Below are 18016 nucleotides of genomic sequence, written 5' to 3'. Positions count from 1 at the left end.
CCAAACACCACCAGAGATGAAACAGGATCAGATTTTAGCCGCAGCAACAGCTCCAGCCCATGGCAACTATCTTTTCTTTTCCCGTTAAGGACAGTTATTACCATCTTTCTAAGGCCTGGTCTACACTACGAGTTTAAAGTGATTTTAGCAGCGTTAAACCGATTTAACGCTGTACCCGTCCACACTACGAGGCCCTTTATATCGATATAAAGGGCTCTTTAAATCAGTTTCTGTACTCCTCCTCAACGAGAGGAGTAGCGCTAAAATCGTATTACCATATCGGATTAGGGTTAGTGTGGCCGCAAATCGACCATATTGGCTCGGGCATTATCCACAGTGCACCACTGTGACCGGCTCTGGACAGCAATCTGAACTCGGATGCTGTGGCCAGGTAAACAGGAAAGCCCTGCGAAATTTAGATTTTCATTTCCTGTTTGCCCACGTGGAGCTCTGATCAGCACGGGTGGCAATGCAGTCCCAAATCTAAAAAGAGCTCCAGCATGGACCATACAGGAGATTACTGGATATGATTTGCTGTATGGGGAACAAATCTGTTCTATCAAGCTCCGTTACATAAGAACGAAATGCCAAAGCGTTTGAAAAAATCTCCAGGCTACACAGTGTTGCATGACAAGCGAACGGGAACAGCAGAGACCAGAATGGAGCTCATGGAGGAAGGGGGTACTGAGGACTCCAGCTATCCCACAGTCCACAGCAGTACTCCGAAAAGTATTGCATTCTGGCTGAACTGTCAGTGCTGTAGGTTCAAACACATTGTCTGGCGTGTTCAAGGGAATAGCTCCTCAATTTACTCCCCCCCCACCACGTGAAAGAAAAGGGAAGAAATCATATTCTTGACTTCTTTCAATGTCACCTCATGTCGGGGGGGAGGGGCACCTGGGTAAAAATAGGAATGACTAATCCTGATCAACCTCAGTAGATGGACAGAAAGGCTGGTAACCGTCTTCATCATAAGCATGGGGCTGAGCGTCAATCAGCCCCCCCTTTCATGTGTAAGAAAAGATTCTGTACGCCTGGACAACATAGCAGTGGGATGCTGGGCTCCTCTCCCCCCATACCGCTTAATGTCCTGCTGGACTGTCATAGCCCATGAGGCTGCCTCCTCCTCATTTTATCTACTAAACAGTCACTGTTTCTTATTCTGCATACTTTATAACTCATGACAAATGGGGGGACTGCACGGTAGCCCAGGAAAGGTTGGGGAGAGAGGGAAGCAATGGGTGAGGTTGTTGCAATGGCACCCCTGTGAATGGCATGTAGCTCATCATTTCTGCGGATCTGACACGGAGCAGCTGTGCTCTCTGATACACTGGTTCTCTAGTACACTTGCCCTATTCCTACGGCAGGACTGACCTATTTTTAGAAACCAAAAGGAGGGATTGACTCGGGAGTCATTCCCAGTTTGGCTTTGACATCCCCGGCTGATCTCAGCCAGGGCACTATGAAGCAGCAGACAGTCAGAGGGACAGATAACTGTCATCTCTTGCTAATGCACCCAGCAGCAAGAGGTACAGAGAATGACTGATAACGTTCTGCGATCATGCAAAGCAAATGAATGCTGCTGTGTACGCACTGGAGTATCACCTCTGTCAGCGGCATCCAGTACACATACGGTGACTGTAAAAAAAAATGCTGAACGGCGCTCCATGGTTGCCGTGCTATGGCGTCTGCCAGAGCAATCCAGGGGAAAAGGGTGTGAAATGATTGTCTACCGTTGCTTCCCGGAGGAAGCAATGACTGACGACATTTACCCAGAACCACCGCAACAATGATTTTTGCCCCATCAGCCACTGGCTGTCTCAACCCAGAATTCTAAGGGGCGGGGAGACTGAGGAACTATGGGAATGCTATGGAATAGCTACCACAGTGCAACGCTCTGGAAATCGACGCTAGCCTAGGACCATGGACGCACACCGCCGAATTAATGTGCTTAGTGTGGCCGCGTGCACTCGACTTTATACAATCTGTTTTATAAAACCGGTTTATGTAAAATCGGAATAATTCCGTAGTGTAGACGTACCCTAAGAGACTGTCAAACAAGGGCTTTTCCTTCTAACAACATTCTCCAGCTAAAAAGAAAGAGAACAAGGCATGTTGTTAAAATGAAAGCCTTACTTAATACTTTATATTTCAAATGCTTTAACTTTTTTCCTACTCTGTATTGTTAACAATTAAAAGAATTTTTAATGCTATGTTTACACGCTACTAAGCAGGCTGAGGGTTCTGTATACCAAAACCTAGACCTTGTTTAACACTGTTTAATGCTAGACAGTGACTGAGTTATGACCATACCTCCCATCTAAAGTACTGCAACAGGGCCACCCAGTTTAAAGCCAGCCACCGTTCTGTCTGCAGCAACACTCACCAGAGGAATATTCTAGGGGTTTGTCTAGACAGCAAAAAACACTCAACCCACAGCAGTGAGCCTCAGAACCCGGGTCTACAGAGATGGGCTCGCAGGGCTCATCCCATGGCATTAAAAATAGCCCCGTGGCGGGGCATTGTCAGTGTCTGAGTTGGGACATCTCTACCCCGCTCGTTCGTGCTGCTGTGCAGGAACCCGGAGTGTGTGGCAGGCTGAAATGTGAGTCCCTGGTGGAGGGTTTTGCTGTGTAGACATAGCCAGGGTGTCTGGCTACAGGCTCACAGGGCTGCCCAGAGGATTCAGGAGGCCTGGGGCAAAGCATTTTCGGGGGCCCCTTCTATAAAAAAAATTGCAATACTATATTATCATGGGGGCATCTGCGGGGCCCAGCGCAAATTACCCCACTTGCTCCTCCCCCTCCCCAGGTGGCCCTGGGAAAAATAAACCTTCCACATCTTGACACAAACCCAGTTTTGAGAAAACTTCTTAACAAGCTATCACTGGTTCTCAGCATCAGTAAGTGCTAAAAGGCACTAAAGCTCATTAAAAGGGTTGGATAAATATTTTCCGTCAAAACTTTTTTTGGATCGAAAACTAGGAGTTTTTAAAAAGCAGAAAAAAATCACGTCTGCTTTCCTTCAAAATTTGCTGTTGTTTTTTTGATTGAAAATCTGAAATTAGTCTGCCAAAACCTGAATATGGTTTGGGGTTTCAGAAGCGTGTGGCCAAATATTTGCTGCTTGCTGTGTTTAATTGTTTAAAGAAACAATAAAAAAATTCTGCTTAAAAAAAATTCAAAACTTTTAAACCACCTCAGCTTGTAACCAAACACCTGAGCCCATCCAGTCAGAGATTTTCCAGGTTTCTGATACTTCTGCTGGCTTCCTTGACTATATCTGTCTCTATAACTTTGGGTTCATTTAGGTTAGAACATAAAACGCCATACTGGGTCAAACCAAAGGCCATCTAGCCCAGTATCCTGTCTGCCGACAATGGCCAATGCCAGGCCCAGAGGGAGTGAACCTAAACAGTAATGATCAAGTGACGCTTCTTGCCATCCATCTCCACCCTCTGACAAAAGAGGCTAGGACACCATTCCTTACCCATCCTGCGTAACAGCCATTAATGAACTTAACCTCCATGCATTTATCTGTTTCCTAGGGACTGGCTCCATGGGGTCCCTCAAAACTGGAGACGGTTACTGTGGGTTTGTCTTTAGTATAGACTATGTACATACTCCACGAACTGAGCATTTGAGGTTGTTCCATAATCTGGGATGAGCCTATGTTGTAAAACTGAAATGCCTCAAAATAGCACATGCATGTGAATGACACAGGGTGCTAAAATTAAATAAACCTAAGGGTTCTCAAACTTTGGGGTTGAGACCCCTATGGGGTCACGAGGTTATTACTGGAGGTCATGACTGTCAGCCTCCACCTCAAACCTCTTTGCCTCCAGCAATTATAAAGTGTTAAATATATAAAAAAGTGTGTTCAATTTATAAGGGGGGAAGGGTCACATACTCAAGGTTTGCTAGTGAAAGGAGTCACCGTATAAAGTTTGAGAACCACATGAATAAACCCTCTGAAGCCTCAGGAAATGCAGGGAGATGGGTCTCCCTTGGTAGGGTTGGAATAAATATGCTCTTCTCATGGTGATACCCTCCCCCACTGGCTACTTTTAATGAAGCTACCCTCCCTGACATGAATCTCCCATGACCACTGAAATTAAATTATAGACATGTAATTTGGCATTGAAGAAGTGAAAGGGATGGTAGCCTAAGGAAAAAGCTAACAGCTTGTGCTTTTCTGCAAGCATCAAACTGCTGAATGAGCTTAGGGTAGGAAGCTGTGCCTCCCAAACAGCTGGCCTGCCCCCTATTGACCCCACCCACTTCTTGCCCCAACTGACCCCCTATTCTCAGATCCTTGACCATCCTGCTCCTTGTCCCCTTACCATCCCCCAGAGACCCCCCACCAACCACACCCAGACCCCATCCCTGCTCCCTGTCTCTGACTGCCCTGACCCCTTAGCCATCCCCCAACTGAGTCCTGACAGACTCCTAGAACACCACAACCCAACCCTCTCATTCCTGCCCCGTGACCCCCACCTCCCTGTGTTGGTGTCACTAAGCATAAGCCAAGTAACTCGGGAGGGTGGAAGGCCACAAGGGTATGGAGCCTCCTGGTTTTAGGCCTCAGCAAACAAAGTCCTTCCATGTTTTAAATTTAATCGACCTAAAAGGCCTCAGTAACAGCCGTTATCAATCTGCAACAGTTCTACTGGTCTAAAGCAGAAATAATCGAGGCCTGTGACCTTTAGCAAGGACAGAATAACTTGCAGAAGGAAACTTACTAACGAGGCTGCCGCGCAAGAGTACTTAAGCACCTGCGCTTACGTAACTGCTACAGGGGAGGAAGGAGGAGGATGGAGGGGAAGACAAAGAAGTGTGTGAGAAAAGAATGCTGCAGCCGGAGAGAAGAGGAGGGGAAACGGGCTTGCAGTCAGCGAGAAAGTTCTCATGGATCTAAAGGGACAGACTGCTTGTTTAGCCGGCTGATTCTGAGGGTACTAAGTCTCCAGCCCCGCTTTCGAATCCCAGATAAACTTGTGTTCTGCTTTCCCACCTCGCTGTGTTTATTGGCGTGAGCACTCCGGGCACGGACCCTGCTCTATTTCTTCTGTGCCGCAACACCGTCCCTGGGACTCCGCCCTCCCGCTCCCCTGCCCCGAGCCCACGAATCCAGCACCGCCCCTCGACAGCAGCAGCAGCAGCGCGCTCGCCGGGCCTGAACCCCGCCCGCTCAGAGCCACGTGGTAGGGGCGGGGCTGGGAGCTCCGCGCTGAGCTCACTCCCCGGCTCAGCGCGAGACCTCGCAGCCCGCCCCTGGCACGTGCTCTGCGGGCGGTCTCGGCGCAGGGGCTCCCAGAGCCGCGCTGCCGCTCGTCAGGGCGCTCGTGGAGGCTGCGGCTCGGGCGAGGGCGGAGCCGGGGCAGGCGCTCCGCCGTTCTCCTGGGGCGCCCCTGCGGACCTGGGGCAAATTGCCCCTCCCACCCCGGGCGCCTGCAGGCTCCCACTCGGGGCAGGGGGGGGTGCGCTGAGCGCTGCATGCGGTTTCTCCCTCGGTCTGCTGTGGGACAACCCTGACACCCCATCTGGGGCCGAGCACCCGCAGGGGCTCAAACCCTGCCACGGCCAGAGGCGCCTGGGTGGGTCCGCGTTGGCCAGTGTGTAGAGCAGGTTTCGGCCACCCGCAAATACCGACCGCCAGCCTCCGCCTCAGCCCGCCGGGTCCCTCTGTCCAGGCCCCCGCCCGGTCAAGTTGAGCGCCGCCCCGCCCATCTCTGTGAGGTGAGCGCCGCCGCCCGCCGCGGCAGGTGAGCCCCGCCCGCCCACTCTGTGAGGTGAGCGCCGCCCGCCCGCCGCCGAGCCCCGCCCCGCCGGCCCAGGTGAGCGCCCCCCGCCCCCCCTGGAGGTGAGCGCGCCCGCCCCGCCCGGCCAGTGAGCGCCACCCCACTCTGTGAGGTGCGCCGCCCGCCCGTGCGAGCCCCGCCGCCCCATCTGTGATGGAGCCCCGCCCCCCGGCCAGGTGAGCGCCCGCCCGCCCCCTCTGTGAGGTGAGCGCGCCCCGCCCGCCAGGTGGGCCCCCGCCCCCCACTCTGTGAGGTTAGCGCCGCCTCCGCCAGGTGAGCCCGCCCGCCCCCCTCTGTGAGGTGAGCGCCAAGCCGCCAGTAGGCGCCCCGCCCCCCCTACGAAGTGAGCGCCGCCGCGTACGGGGCGAGTCTTCTCGCTTCATCCCCGGCCCCGAGATGGCGGAGCGCGAGCGGAAGGCGGCCCCGGCAGGCGGCGAGCGGCCCCCCTCGGGGGCCCCGGCCCGGCCGGTGAGAGCGGGGGGGGGCCGGGCCTGGCATGAACCAAAGCTGCCTCCCACCCCCCTTCTGTCCCCACTCCTGCTCGTCCAGTGCCCCCTACCTCCCCCATCCTCACTGCCCTCCACACCAGCCCACCTGCCTCCCCTCACCCCACCCTCTGTCCTTACCCCCACGCCTGCCCACCTAGCACCCTCTCCTGCCTCCCCCAGCTGCCCCCCAGCACTCCTCGTGCCCCAAGCCACTATCCTCTACCAGTGCCTTCTGCCTGCCCCCACCCCCACCCCCACCACCTCTCCCTCCAGCGGGCCACCTGACTCCTCATCTCCTCTCCCAGTGCCCACTCCTGCTCCAAGCCCCCCCACCTGTATCACCCCAGTTCCCACCTCCCCCATTGCCCCTCCCAGAACCCTCTCTTCACTGGCCACCTGCCCCTGCCCCCATTTCCTCCCAGCACCCTTTGCCTGCCCTACTCTCTGACCCATCCCCTACTGTTCCCCCACCTGTCCCCCAGCACTTGCCTCCATGCCAGCTCTCCCACTAACTCTGTCCTCAGCCCCCTTCCAGCCCTGCCCCACAGCGCCTCTGCCCCCAACATCTCCCCACCCTGCCCCTTCCTCTCTCTAGCTTGCCCCTATCCCAGCACCCTCTGCTCCCCATCCCAGCACTCTGACCCCCAGCCTTGGCTCTTATCTCTGCCCCCCACCATCCCTCTGCTCCGTATTCATGGCTTCTGGACCCCTTTGCCCCTCTCCCCCACCTGCTTTGACCCCCTGCCAGTTCAGCCTCTGTCTCTGAGTCTCTGTGTTTGGCTGGCAGTGAGGAGCCCCCACCTGTGTTGCCATCCCCCATACGTGGACCCAGCTGCGAGAGGCCGGAGTGCTACCAGGCAGAGCCGTCAGGCCTGCTGGAGTGTTACCAGTGCCGCTACCTGTGCACAGCCAGAGGTAAGACACACCTGCCTGTGACTCAGCGGATGCTCTGCACTAATTCCCATAGTGCACAGGGCCCTGTCTGGGGAATGCGAGTGCCAGGTGTCCTGTCTAAAGTGGGGGGAGAGCGGTCTGCTGCCCCTGCCCCTGCCGCCTCTTGGCTGTTAGTCCTGCTGAGGCTGGACAGAGGCACCTGCCAGTTCCCTCTGTGCCCCTGGCCGGTAGCTGGATGTGTGTATTGAGCTGCTGGGCTCGCCCTGCCCTAGGGTGACTGGATGTCTCGATTTTTATAGAGACAGTCCTGATTTTTGGGTCTTACTTATATAGGGTCCTATTACCACCCACCCCATCCCGATTTTTCACACTTGCTGTTTGGTTGTCCTACTCTGTTCCCCCAGCTCCTCCTGGGAGAATGAGGTCTGATCGGGGCAGGGGGAGTCCTGATTGACTGTTCTCTCCACTGCCCCACTTCCTTAGCTACAGCAGCCAATCAGAGGAGGGTCCCCACAGGTAGTGCTAACAACCTGTGTGACTCAGCAACCCTACTCCTTTTCAGAAATTTGATTTCCGGGGCTAGGATCTAACCCGACACATTTATCCTATGTATGATGTGTGTACACAAACCCACTATAACCTGACACACTTACCCTGTGTGTGTATCCTTAACACAGTGCATTTTAACTCGCATGTGTCTGTGGGTGCACTTTATCCTGATGGCAATGGTCCCTTCTGTCTTTGGAATCTCTGCGTATGCAGACCTATTGCAACTGAGTGGACTTCAACCTCTGTGTGTGTGTGTACACAGACCCACTTCATCCTGTGTGTGTACACACACAAACCCACTTCAACCCAGTGCTCTTTAACCTATGTGTGTACACACCCATTTGAACCCAGCGCACTTTAGGCCCAGGAGATGGCCATGCCTGCAGCAAGGTACATAGCTGGGATGTATCGTGCCGGTTGGGGATTTTCCTCATTCCAATAGTCCCAAATCCTCTGAGACAAAGACAACACCTGATTCCAGGGGAGCTGTTCACTTGCTGATCCTGGGGCTAGGGTGTGTCATACTACGGAAGGGCAAGGAAGAGGTTGTGCCAGTGGCCGGTGAACTCTCACTCTAACTCATGCCTTAAGCTGAGTGTGGGTTATTGAAGTGAGGGCTCTGGTCAGCTGCACATGTCTCTCAACTCTTGTGACTTGCTGGTGGGCATCAACCTACAGGGAGCAGCAAAGCAGCAGGAATGGGATTTGCTGTTGATGCTGAGAGGAGAGCAGAGGAGGCTAGATAAAGGGTGTCAAGTAGTTATTACAAGCTCATACAAGGAGTTGTATCAGTGGATTATGGAACTTTGCCCAGTATCAGTTGCAATAAAACTCCTCCAGAAACCTGTTGGGAGCAGGGAATGGGGGAGGGTTTTGGTGCCTTTGCATGTGTGAATTAGTTGCTCAGAAAGAGTCAAGTTGCTGTCAAGTCCTCTTCTTTAAAAAGCTGCCCCTTTTCTCCTACATACTGTTTTACAGCAAATCCAACCTCACACAGCAACTTGCCTGCCATATCCTCTGCTGCTGTCATGTAATGCTCAGGGGTAAAGTCAGGGCCTGCATCCAGTACTGAGCCATCACCTGGGCTCTCTGCTACCTTCTCTGACTGGACAGTTTGGAGGATATATGACCAAGTTCCTTTACGCTTTATTCCAGGCGCCAGGGTGAAATCTGTGTACCTTTCACTCCTAAGACACTTCTCTCCACTGGCTGAAGTGCATAGACTGTCAGTTTGTGAGTACAGGGATTGAGATGTTTGGCACAGTTAATTTGCCGTACAACCCCATGGACACTGAAGGGAGCTAACTGGATCCAGCAGCATGTCCAGCTACTGCTGGCTCTGAATGTTCAGGGAACGAGAAGGCTAGGAGTATAGCATGTTCCCAGCCAGGCGATTGGCCCTTCCCTAGGTTTGGAATACAGGGTGTTCCCAGCTGGTCCTGCCTTAGGTGGATTCTTCATTTGTACCCCAAAGTGGCTGAGTGCTTGGCAAAGTTGTGAGGCTTGCGCTGTCCACAGCATACAGTGGTGATGAGGGATGCCCTTGGTAAGGCTGTGTGCCTTTTGGGGTTTGAAGCAAGTTAAAACAAATTAGATTTTCAGAGCCTGCTAACAGCTGTCTTTACTTCCTGCTCTGGGGCTGGTGGCTTGTTTGCATTAGTGAGTTGTTGCTCCTGTCTGTCAAGGTAGCTGTGTCACACCCCTCAGCATGACAGAGTGTCCACAGAGCCCATGGATTTATCTGAAGTTGTGGGTGCTCAGCACCTAAGAAAAAAGGCCCTTAAAATATAAAGATCAAAGCAAAATAGTCTCTCCTCCTCCCTCCTAAAGCAGATAGGTTGGAACTTGGCTGCTGCTTCTGGTCCGACCCTGCATTCAGAGGGCAGGTGAGGAGCTCTCATATTAATCAAGCTGCTTGATTTGTTTGGATTTGTAACAATTGCAAGCCCCTCCCCAGAGATCCAGGTACTTCAACAACAATTGAAATACACTTGACAGTAGGACTGTGAGGAGTAGTTCCCCACTATGCTGTATGGCGGCCTTGTCATCAGACACCTAAGGAAGAAGTTGGGCTTTGCAGTCATGGGAAAATGTACAAGTTAGTGCCATCAGGAAACTGGTGAGGAAAAGGTGGGCCTTGCATGTTGTCCTGTGGTCATCTTTCCCTCAGAGAGCTTCAGCTACTTAATTCATGGTCAGCAACAGGCATACCCTCCCTCATTCCCTGGTGCTGCTGTGAGAGAAGGCAGCCCTCTTATAGTTATGGGGGGTGCAGGACCTTCTCAATAAGAGACTCATTGCTAACTGGCCTTTGAATTGTTCATCTTTGCAGCTTGCTGCCAGCTGGTGGAAGTTCTGCTGACCATGCTGATCCTGATCTGCAGCTCTGTGTCCTACAGTTCGACAGGCGGTTACACCGGCATTCCCAGCTTGGGGGGCATTTACTACTATCAATATGGAGGGGCTTACAGTGGCTTTGATGGGGCAGAGGGGGAAAAAGCCCAGCAACTTGACACCCAGTTCTACCAATTAAAGCTGCCGACAGCAAGGGCTGCAATGGCTGTGGGAGGGGCCCTGATGGCCTTCTCTTGCCTTCTGGTTTTGGTTGGTGTGCTGCGGCTGCCATGGCATTTCCCAGTCTGGCTGCTGCTTGAATGCACTCTGGACATATTGATTGCACTTGGCTTCCTGCCTGCTCTCTACTTCTACTTCCACCATCTGTTGGATGCCTACGATTCTCCAGTGTGCAAAGAGAGAGAGCATCTCTATGAAAGCAAAGGCTACCAAGGCTTCAGCTGCAGTGTGCATGGGGCAGAGATAGCAGCTGGGCTCTTTAGCTGCATTGCCATTATGGCGTTCTTGGTCAGTGCTGGCCTTGCTGTCAGGGGATACAAAACAGTTCATCAGCTGAGAGAGAAGTCAGTGCAGGTGTATGAGTTTTAGGGTGGCTTGTGCATACCCAAGCTGTCCTACCAGCTCATCTCTCTGTGGCTGCCAGCCTGGACACCAAGAAGGGGCAGCACCATTTTCCCTAGCTCAGGATATTGCATCTGCACTGCTACAATAAGAACGCAGGACCGTGACCACAACAAGCAGCCCTACCATGAGAGAACAGCTCCAGCTAGAGCCAAGCCAAGCTGCTCTTAGCCAGCCCTCGCATTTAAATCTTGTGAATGTGAGCAGAACAGATGCATTCTTAGTTCCACATCTGCTCCATGGCTCTGCCTGTTAGCAGCAGGGCTGCCCAGAGGATTCAGGGGGCCTGGGGCAAAGCAGTTTCGGGGGCCCCTTCCATAAAAAAAGTTGCAATACTATAGGAGGCCCCTGTGGGGCCTGGGGCAAATTGCCCCACTTGCCCCCCCTCTCGGCGGCCCTGCCACTTAGACCTGATTATCAGTGATTTCAGTGGTCACTTAACAAAACAAAAGACTATCTATGGAGCGTAATCAGCTCTGTCTTTAAACAGTGGAAAGGGGCAGGTCAAATAGTACCTGTGACTCAGGCAGACCAGCAAGCAAAACACCTGTCCCCACCCTCTCTCTCTTGATTGCTCTCAATCTGCACAGCTAATTACAGTTCTATTGCCTTTTACTTGGTACACAAAGAACAACATTTCATTCCCAACCTCCCTACCCTCTGACATTCAAGTGATTTTGTAACCCAAACCCCAGCAAAATGCTATCATCTTGGGGCAACAAGATTGTTTGCTGGATCTAGGTTTAGATAGTGTGAATGTAAATAAAATCTGTCGAAGCCTTTCTCCCAAGTCCCTCAGCTCATACTTGCTGTGGAGAGCTCATTAGACTTTTGTTACCAAATCATAACTTGGCCAAGGTTCCGCGAAATGGATCACTGCATCGTCATAAAAACAAAAGTGATAAGGAGCTAAGTCTATTTCCTACTTTTCAAATCTATATACTTTTTCAGATACGTGTATTTTATCATACACTTATTATGCTTTTTAAAGATATTAATTGTTCAATTTTACAATGCAGAATTCCAAACAAATCACTAAATTGGCAACATTGCACATATAATTCACAAATGGCGTTGGAGGGGTGTTGGGAAATGTTGGTGGGGTGTTAGTGGGTGTGTGTAGGGAATCCCTGAACCTCTAAACATAGAAGCTGTTCAGGTTGTGTGGAACAGATTTCATCTTGGGCTATTCAAGAACGAGGCAAAGATTTCCACCCCATCTTCACTGGGACAGCCCTGGATTCTTTTTGATTTCCTTCTAGTAAAATACTGAGAGTACGAGAAAGTAAATGTAGGTGGAGTGCAGGACAACTTTTTAGTTTTGGCATCAATGACTGAACCAAAGCCATGTCGGTTCAGCCAGGTCTCAGCATGCCAGATTATTTTTAGATCAGCAGACTTCAGTTATTTGGATATTTGGACCAGTGAATGTCTATTGTGTGTTTGACAGTCTATCGTATTTGCCTCATTAATGTCTTAGTCACTGTCATTGATCTTACTGGCTCCAAGTGACAGGGGATTTCTGGTCAAGCTCAGATATGTTAATTGAATGGTAAACAGACAATTACAAATATATAGATTACCAGACCAAGTCCCAAAGTGGACTGTCATAACAGGCTATCCTGCCTTCAACTCTTTTGTTGTTAAAAAAAAATATCATTTAAAATAGATTACATGGGAAAATTATAATGAACAGAAATAAAAAGCAAATCTTGAACTCATCTGATATCCCAGATAATTGCATGCCATGTAAGCATATTACTGCGATCTCCTGGCCACTGTACATACCTACTACGGCATTTTAACAACGCAAATGAGGTTAACCTGCGTTACTGAGGCCCAAATCTCATGTTCTGTGTCAAAAACGGAATGGAAAAAGTATAATTTAACATGACTTCTTTAATCCTGAAAAGCAGGACCTCATATTCTCTCCTCTTCCAGGAGGAGCAGTGATGTGAGGCAACCATTCTTCCTGCAGTCCTCACCACATCAAGGACAGATCTTCACTAACTAACCCTGCAACCTGAACTTTACACCTTTGGTTAAGAAAGGAACTCCTGTTTTGAAAATGTATTGCATTAATAAATAAAATAATACATGTAAAGATAAAGTAAAATGTAGCATATAAAGCTCAAGAGATAGGCACAACAAGTACATCGTCTTCTTTTTGCAGAACAGACTAACCGCGGCTGCTACTCTGAACACCTTGGCACAAATAGGGTGACCAGATCAGGAGGCAGTAAAATAGGACCCACCATCACACCCTTCACGCCCTGAGTCTCCAACTGACTTTGCTGCGTCCCCCTAGTAGTCCCTCAGCACAACTCACCGTCCTTTCACTTCTCTCCTACCTCAGAAACCTTCTATGCCTGCCGCTAGAACCTGCTGCTCACTGCTGGCTACCTTTGTCTCCAACCTGCCACTTGCTGCCACCGCTCGCCCCGATTCCCACTGCACCCCCCCCCCGAGGCATATAACTCAATTCAAAACCCCGGGTCACTATATTGCATTACTCAACCACATCAATCAATCCAGTTGCAGTTTTGTAGAAATCTCGCATTATGCACCTTGTATGAACTTTTACGATGACTTTGTATTAACCATTGGTAATTATGTTATAGTGGCTCCCAAGGGTAGTATAATTAAGTGTAAGAAGAAAAAATGGTCTCATTGCTAGAAGTGGAATGAGATCTTTCCTCCACATTGTAATTCAATTGCCCTATTGATATGAATTGAGGTTGTGGATGAGGGAGGTGGGGAAGAGCAGCACCTCCAGACAGCGCAAACCTTGGAGAGAGGGGACTGGCGGAGGCCAGACCCCAGACAAGGAAGCTTTTGCCTAGGGCTGGAGTGGGACGGAGTTTGGTGCTGGGTGCAGTCTCTAGGGCTTGAGGGCACGGGGTGGCTGGACCCAGTGGAACAGCAGGCTGGAGACTAGACTGAACCCACCACCCAGGCCTATAGTCTCCATTCCCAGGCCCAGGACTAGATGAGAGCCAAGATATGTTTGCCCCTTACCCCAGGCACTGCTTCCACTCTTGGCCTCTCTCCAGCCATTGTAGTGATTCTGGTGTGCTGCATTCAGGGTGATTTCAAGTGGACCCCTGTCACGGAGTCCCCGGGCGATGCTCTGGAACTGCTCCCCCACTAAGCCGTCAGGACTTTGTTCGGAGCCTCCTCTCCTTGGAAGCAGACTTGTTCGTGGCAAGAAGCTCACACTGTACTTCACCTCCTGGGTCTTCCTTGGAGATTTCGGCATCCTCTGCCCCTCCGTGTGCTTCACAGCGAGCCCCCAGGCGGGGTCTGCGGGAAGCCACAGGTTTCTGACCCACTTTTTGCATCAGCGTGCTCTTTTAGCCATGCAGTAAAACAGATGTTATTCGATGACAGAAGGGTCTAAACAGAGCTTTGTAATACAGCGATAACCGGACCCCATCGGCCCGGGTCCATTCTGGTGGAGCAGTGACCAGGAACCCTATTTCTGCACCTCACTCCTCATCCCCAGCAGCCCCAGACTCAACACCCCCTTTCAGCCTCCTTCTTGTCTCAGTTCTTTCCCGGCCAAGACGGTCACCTGAATCTCTTTGATCTTCCAACACCTTCAGTTTGCTCTTTGCAAGAGAGGGCCCAGGGCATCAGTGCTAGGAACAGAGTGCAGGCATTTTGCCACTGCCACTTTTGCTCTGCAGCAATTATCCACACACCCGTTATTCCACCACCATAGATACCTTAAGACTGGCCCAGGGAACACTGAGGCACCAACACCATATCAGGCAAACATAAGTTTAAGCGAGTCAAGTTCATCAACAACCCTCAACCCTCTGCCTAAATTCACCCCTGTTTTGCAAACACTCCCTCCCCGCAAAGCCGGTCTATTTTATTGTTGCAGGGCAAATGAAGGAGCCATAGTTTAATGGAAATTTTCAGCCCCTACAGCGGTCTTGCAGCAGGGTGCAGGGAAAACAGAGTTGATGGGAAGGGAACTGGTTTGGATAGGAGCCCCAGTCCCCTTCCTTTCCAAAATAATTTGGAAAGGGAATTAGATCATGCCGTGCCTCAGTTTCCCCTTCTGCAGGGAGATGGGGGGGGATAAAAGTCTCAGTCTGCCGTGCCATATTGCAGACCGGGGGCTTTTTTCCTGGGTTACATTACATGATACCAACTTTAATTCTGAAAGACCCAGGCAGGCACAAACTCACCCTCAAACAGCAACACCCTGAAAACCACAACGCCACCCCAATATTACAAACTTAGGGGGAATCACAGGGTCAAACACTCACGGTTGGAAGTCCCAGCAGCTCTTCAGGTGAGTGAGTGAGGTCACTGCAGAGATTATTCCTGTTTCACACCGAACCAGAAGCTCAGTACTGTCTCTTCCAGGTGAGTGAGTGCTCAGTGCTGGGGGGAGGGAACGGGAGAAGAAAGGCATACGGGTTGCAGCCTCTCTCCCCCACTCCTGACCTGCACTCAGCCGCTTGACCAGAGGCAGAGTCAGCGTCTCTGGTTGCCTAGCAGCAGCAACAGCTGCTGCTTCCCAGAGACAGCCGGCGCTGGCCAGGGCCCCTTCAGGCTGCGGGGCCCAGGGAAAATTGCCCCACTTGCCCCCCCCCAGGCGGCCCTGGTTAGCAGTGACTAGCGCACTGCTTGTGCTGATCTCAGTATCTTGGGACTAGAGGGGCCCCTCCATCCCCTGATCTGCAGATGTCCCAGCTCTTTCATTGGCCATAGTCCCGTTTCTCCCATACAAGATAGAACTACCAGCACTTGGCAAGATACCTTGTTCATTAGCTAAGACTGAGTTTTTCACTTGACCTTAAATAAGCACAATGGGACTTCATCTCTCATCTCATCACTGCATGTTTGAACAACTTTGATTCCCAGCTGCTTGCTACAGCAGTGCAGGAAGCAGGAGAGAATGACATGGAAAAGAGCCCAGGCTCGGCCATTAAACCCCGCCACTAGCTGTCCTCTGAGCCTGTGTTTCTTCACGTGGTGGAGGTCAGGGGGTCACCTTTAAACAATGGTTATTTTTTTAAAATGTAATTGATCATATAAGAAAATGATTCTACAAACCTGATCATTAGCAGAAGGGTGAGTGAGGACAAACACCAACTATTGTTCCCATAAAGCAGGGGTTCTTAAACTGGGGGGTCAGGACCCCTCAGTGGGTCCTGAGGTTATTACATGGTGGGTCACGAGCTGTCAGCCTCCACTCCAAACCTTGCCTTGCATCCAGCATTTATAGTGGTGTTTAATATATATAAAAAAAGTGTTTTTTGATTTAGGGGGGGTTCACACTCAAAAGGTTTGCTATGTGTAAGGGGTCACCAGCACAAAAGTTTGAGACCCACTGCCATAAAGCAGAGTGATGTCACTCAGGCAGTAGAGTGTGACCCTAATGATTAGCTGAGTGCTACATGCCTGTGTGGAGCCTAGCAGAGAGGCCATGCACAGGGCAGGGCTTTACACTATAAGAACATGTTCAATAGCACCTAGAATTGAGTCTGTGACCAACCCATGGGGAAATGGCATGAAGGCCGGGGAACATAATGGATCACAGTGGAAACAACAGAAGACTGAGCAAGATCTGAGACTTTGGAAAACAGAGTTCAGCTATGAAAATTCTGCTGTCAGATCTCATCATAAAGCCTCCACGCTTTACAGTAAAGATTAAATGCTGAGCTCTTCTTTGTATTCTTTATAAACAATTAAAGGTGAACTTTACTCTTAAACTTTGTTTGACTTATTTATGGAATATAAGAGGCAATGGCTCTATGAAACCATGAACAAGCTTCAAAATGAAATGTCATTTTACAGCAGCCCCTATGTGTAGCATCCCTTCATTAGCACTGACCATATGGGAAACATGCAGAACCAACATGACTGGCCAGCAGTGCCTAAAAACCTACCAGTGAATACAAGTGATGTTTAGCCTCTAGTGTTTCTCTACCTTAATTGGCACCAGTCTCTACTCTAAATCATCACATGAGATCATAAAGCAGCAAGTTTGAGCCAGAGATATGGCAGTTGAAGAAAAAGATTAATAAAAGCCAATTATCAGCTGAAGTATATCTGGTTTTGCTTGGTAGTGCTCTCTTTTTGCTACCTGTCACTCATCCTCTAGGGAACTGGGAGGGGAAATGGTACTTATTTAGCAAATCCTCTCAACTCTCAAGGCAAGAGGTGAATTATCTGCCCTCCATTAGCGCAAAAATACAGAGAGAGGAGAACTCTATTCCTGCAGCCTGCATAACCCATAACAGCCAAATAAGTAGTGTTACCCAGTGTATTCACTGCAAAGCTCTGTCTAGGCACAGTGGCTCGTGTCAGTCCTAGCCACAGGCTAGTGATGTTCCACTTTCTATCTGCTGCAGAACCTTTGGAGAGCTGCACAACAAAGTACTTCTGAGGCAAAGCTACTGGCCAGAACTCCTCTTCACATGAAGAAATTCCACCCTGAAGATGCTTTACAAGTACTTTATAAGGAGGAGGCCTTATTGGGGGGCGGAGGGGGAAGAGTAGCCCACTCAGCCAGATGACTGAGGCCATGTCTACACTAACACATATGTCAGCAAAACTTGTATCGCTCAAGGGTGTGAAAAAAAAACAACAGCCCCCTGAGCGGCATAAGTGCTTGTGTACACAGTGTTATAGACTCATAGACTTTAAGATCAGAAGGGACCATTATGATCATCTAGTCTGACCTCCTGCACAACGCAGGCCACAGAATCTCACCCACTCCTGTATCAAACCTGTGTCTGAGCCATTGAAGTCCTCAAATCGTGGTTTAACGACTTCAAGCTGCAGAGAATCTTCCAGCAAGTGACCCGTACCCCATGCTGCAGAGGAAGGCGAAAAACCTCCAGGGCTTCTGCCAATCTGCCCTGGAGGAAAATTCCTTCCCGACCCCAAATATGATGATCAGCTAAACCCTGAGCATGGGGGCAAGACTCACCAGCCAGACACCCAGGAAAGAATTCTCTGTAGTAACTCAGATCTCACCCCAACATCCCATCACAGACCACTGGGCATATTTACCGCTACTAGTCAAAGACAAATTAATTGCCAAAATTAGGCTATCCCATCATACCATCCCCTCCATAAACTTATCAAGTTTAGTCTTGAAGCCAGATATGTCTTTTGCCCCCACTACTCCCCTTGGAAGGCTGTTCCAGAACTTCACTCCTCTGCTGGTTAGAAACCTTCGTAATCAGATGTGCCTAAGTGTCCACTTGCATGCACAATCACAAGTGCACATGCATTTTTGAAGATGTATACATGTATCTGCAGTTTAGAAAAATCAAGCCTT

General features: G+C 50.5%; 1 protein-coding gene across 1 annotated transcript; it reads left to right on the top strand.

The window, feature by feature from the left end:
• The first annotated feature begins 6196 nt into the window (after positions 1-6196).
• Positions 6197-10999, top strand: MARVELD3 (MARVEL domain containing 3). Its single transcript, XM_075073859.1, has 3 exons — positions 6197-6264; positions 7076-7203; positions 10064-10999. The coding sequence occupies exons 1-3, from the start codon at positions 6197-6199 to the stop codon at positions 10672-10674; spliced, it is 807 nt and encodes a 268-aa protein (XP_074929960.1). The 3' UTR covers positions 10675-10999.
• Positions 11000-18016: the final 7017 nt, after the last annotated feature.

The sequence above is a fragment of the Chelonoidis abingdonii genome, chromosome 19, assembly GCF_003597395.2.
Source record: "Chelonoidis abingdonii isolate Lonesome George chromosome 19, CheloAbing_2.0, whole genome shotgun sequence".
In the NCBI taxonomy this organism is placed as follows: domain Eukaryota; kingdom Metazoa; phylum Chordata; order Testudines; family Testudinidae; genus Chelonoidis; species Chelonoidis abingdonii.
This window is presented reverse-complemented; position numbering and strand designations above follow the sequence as displayed.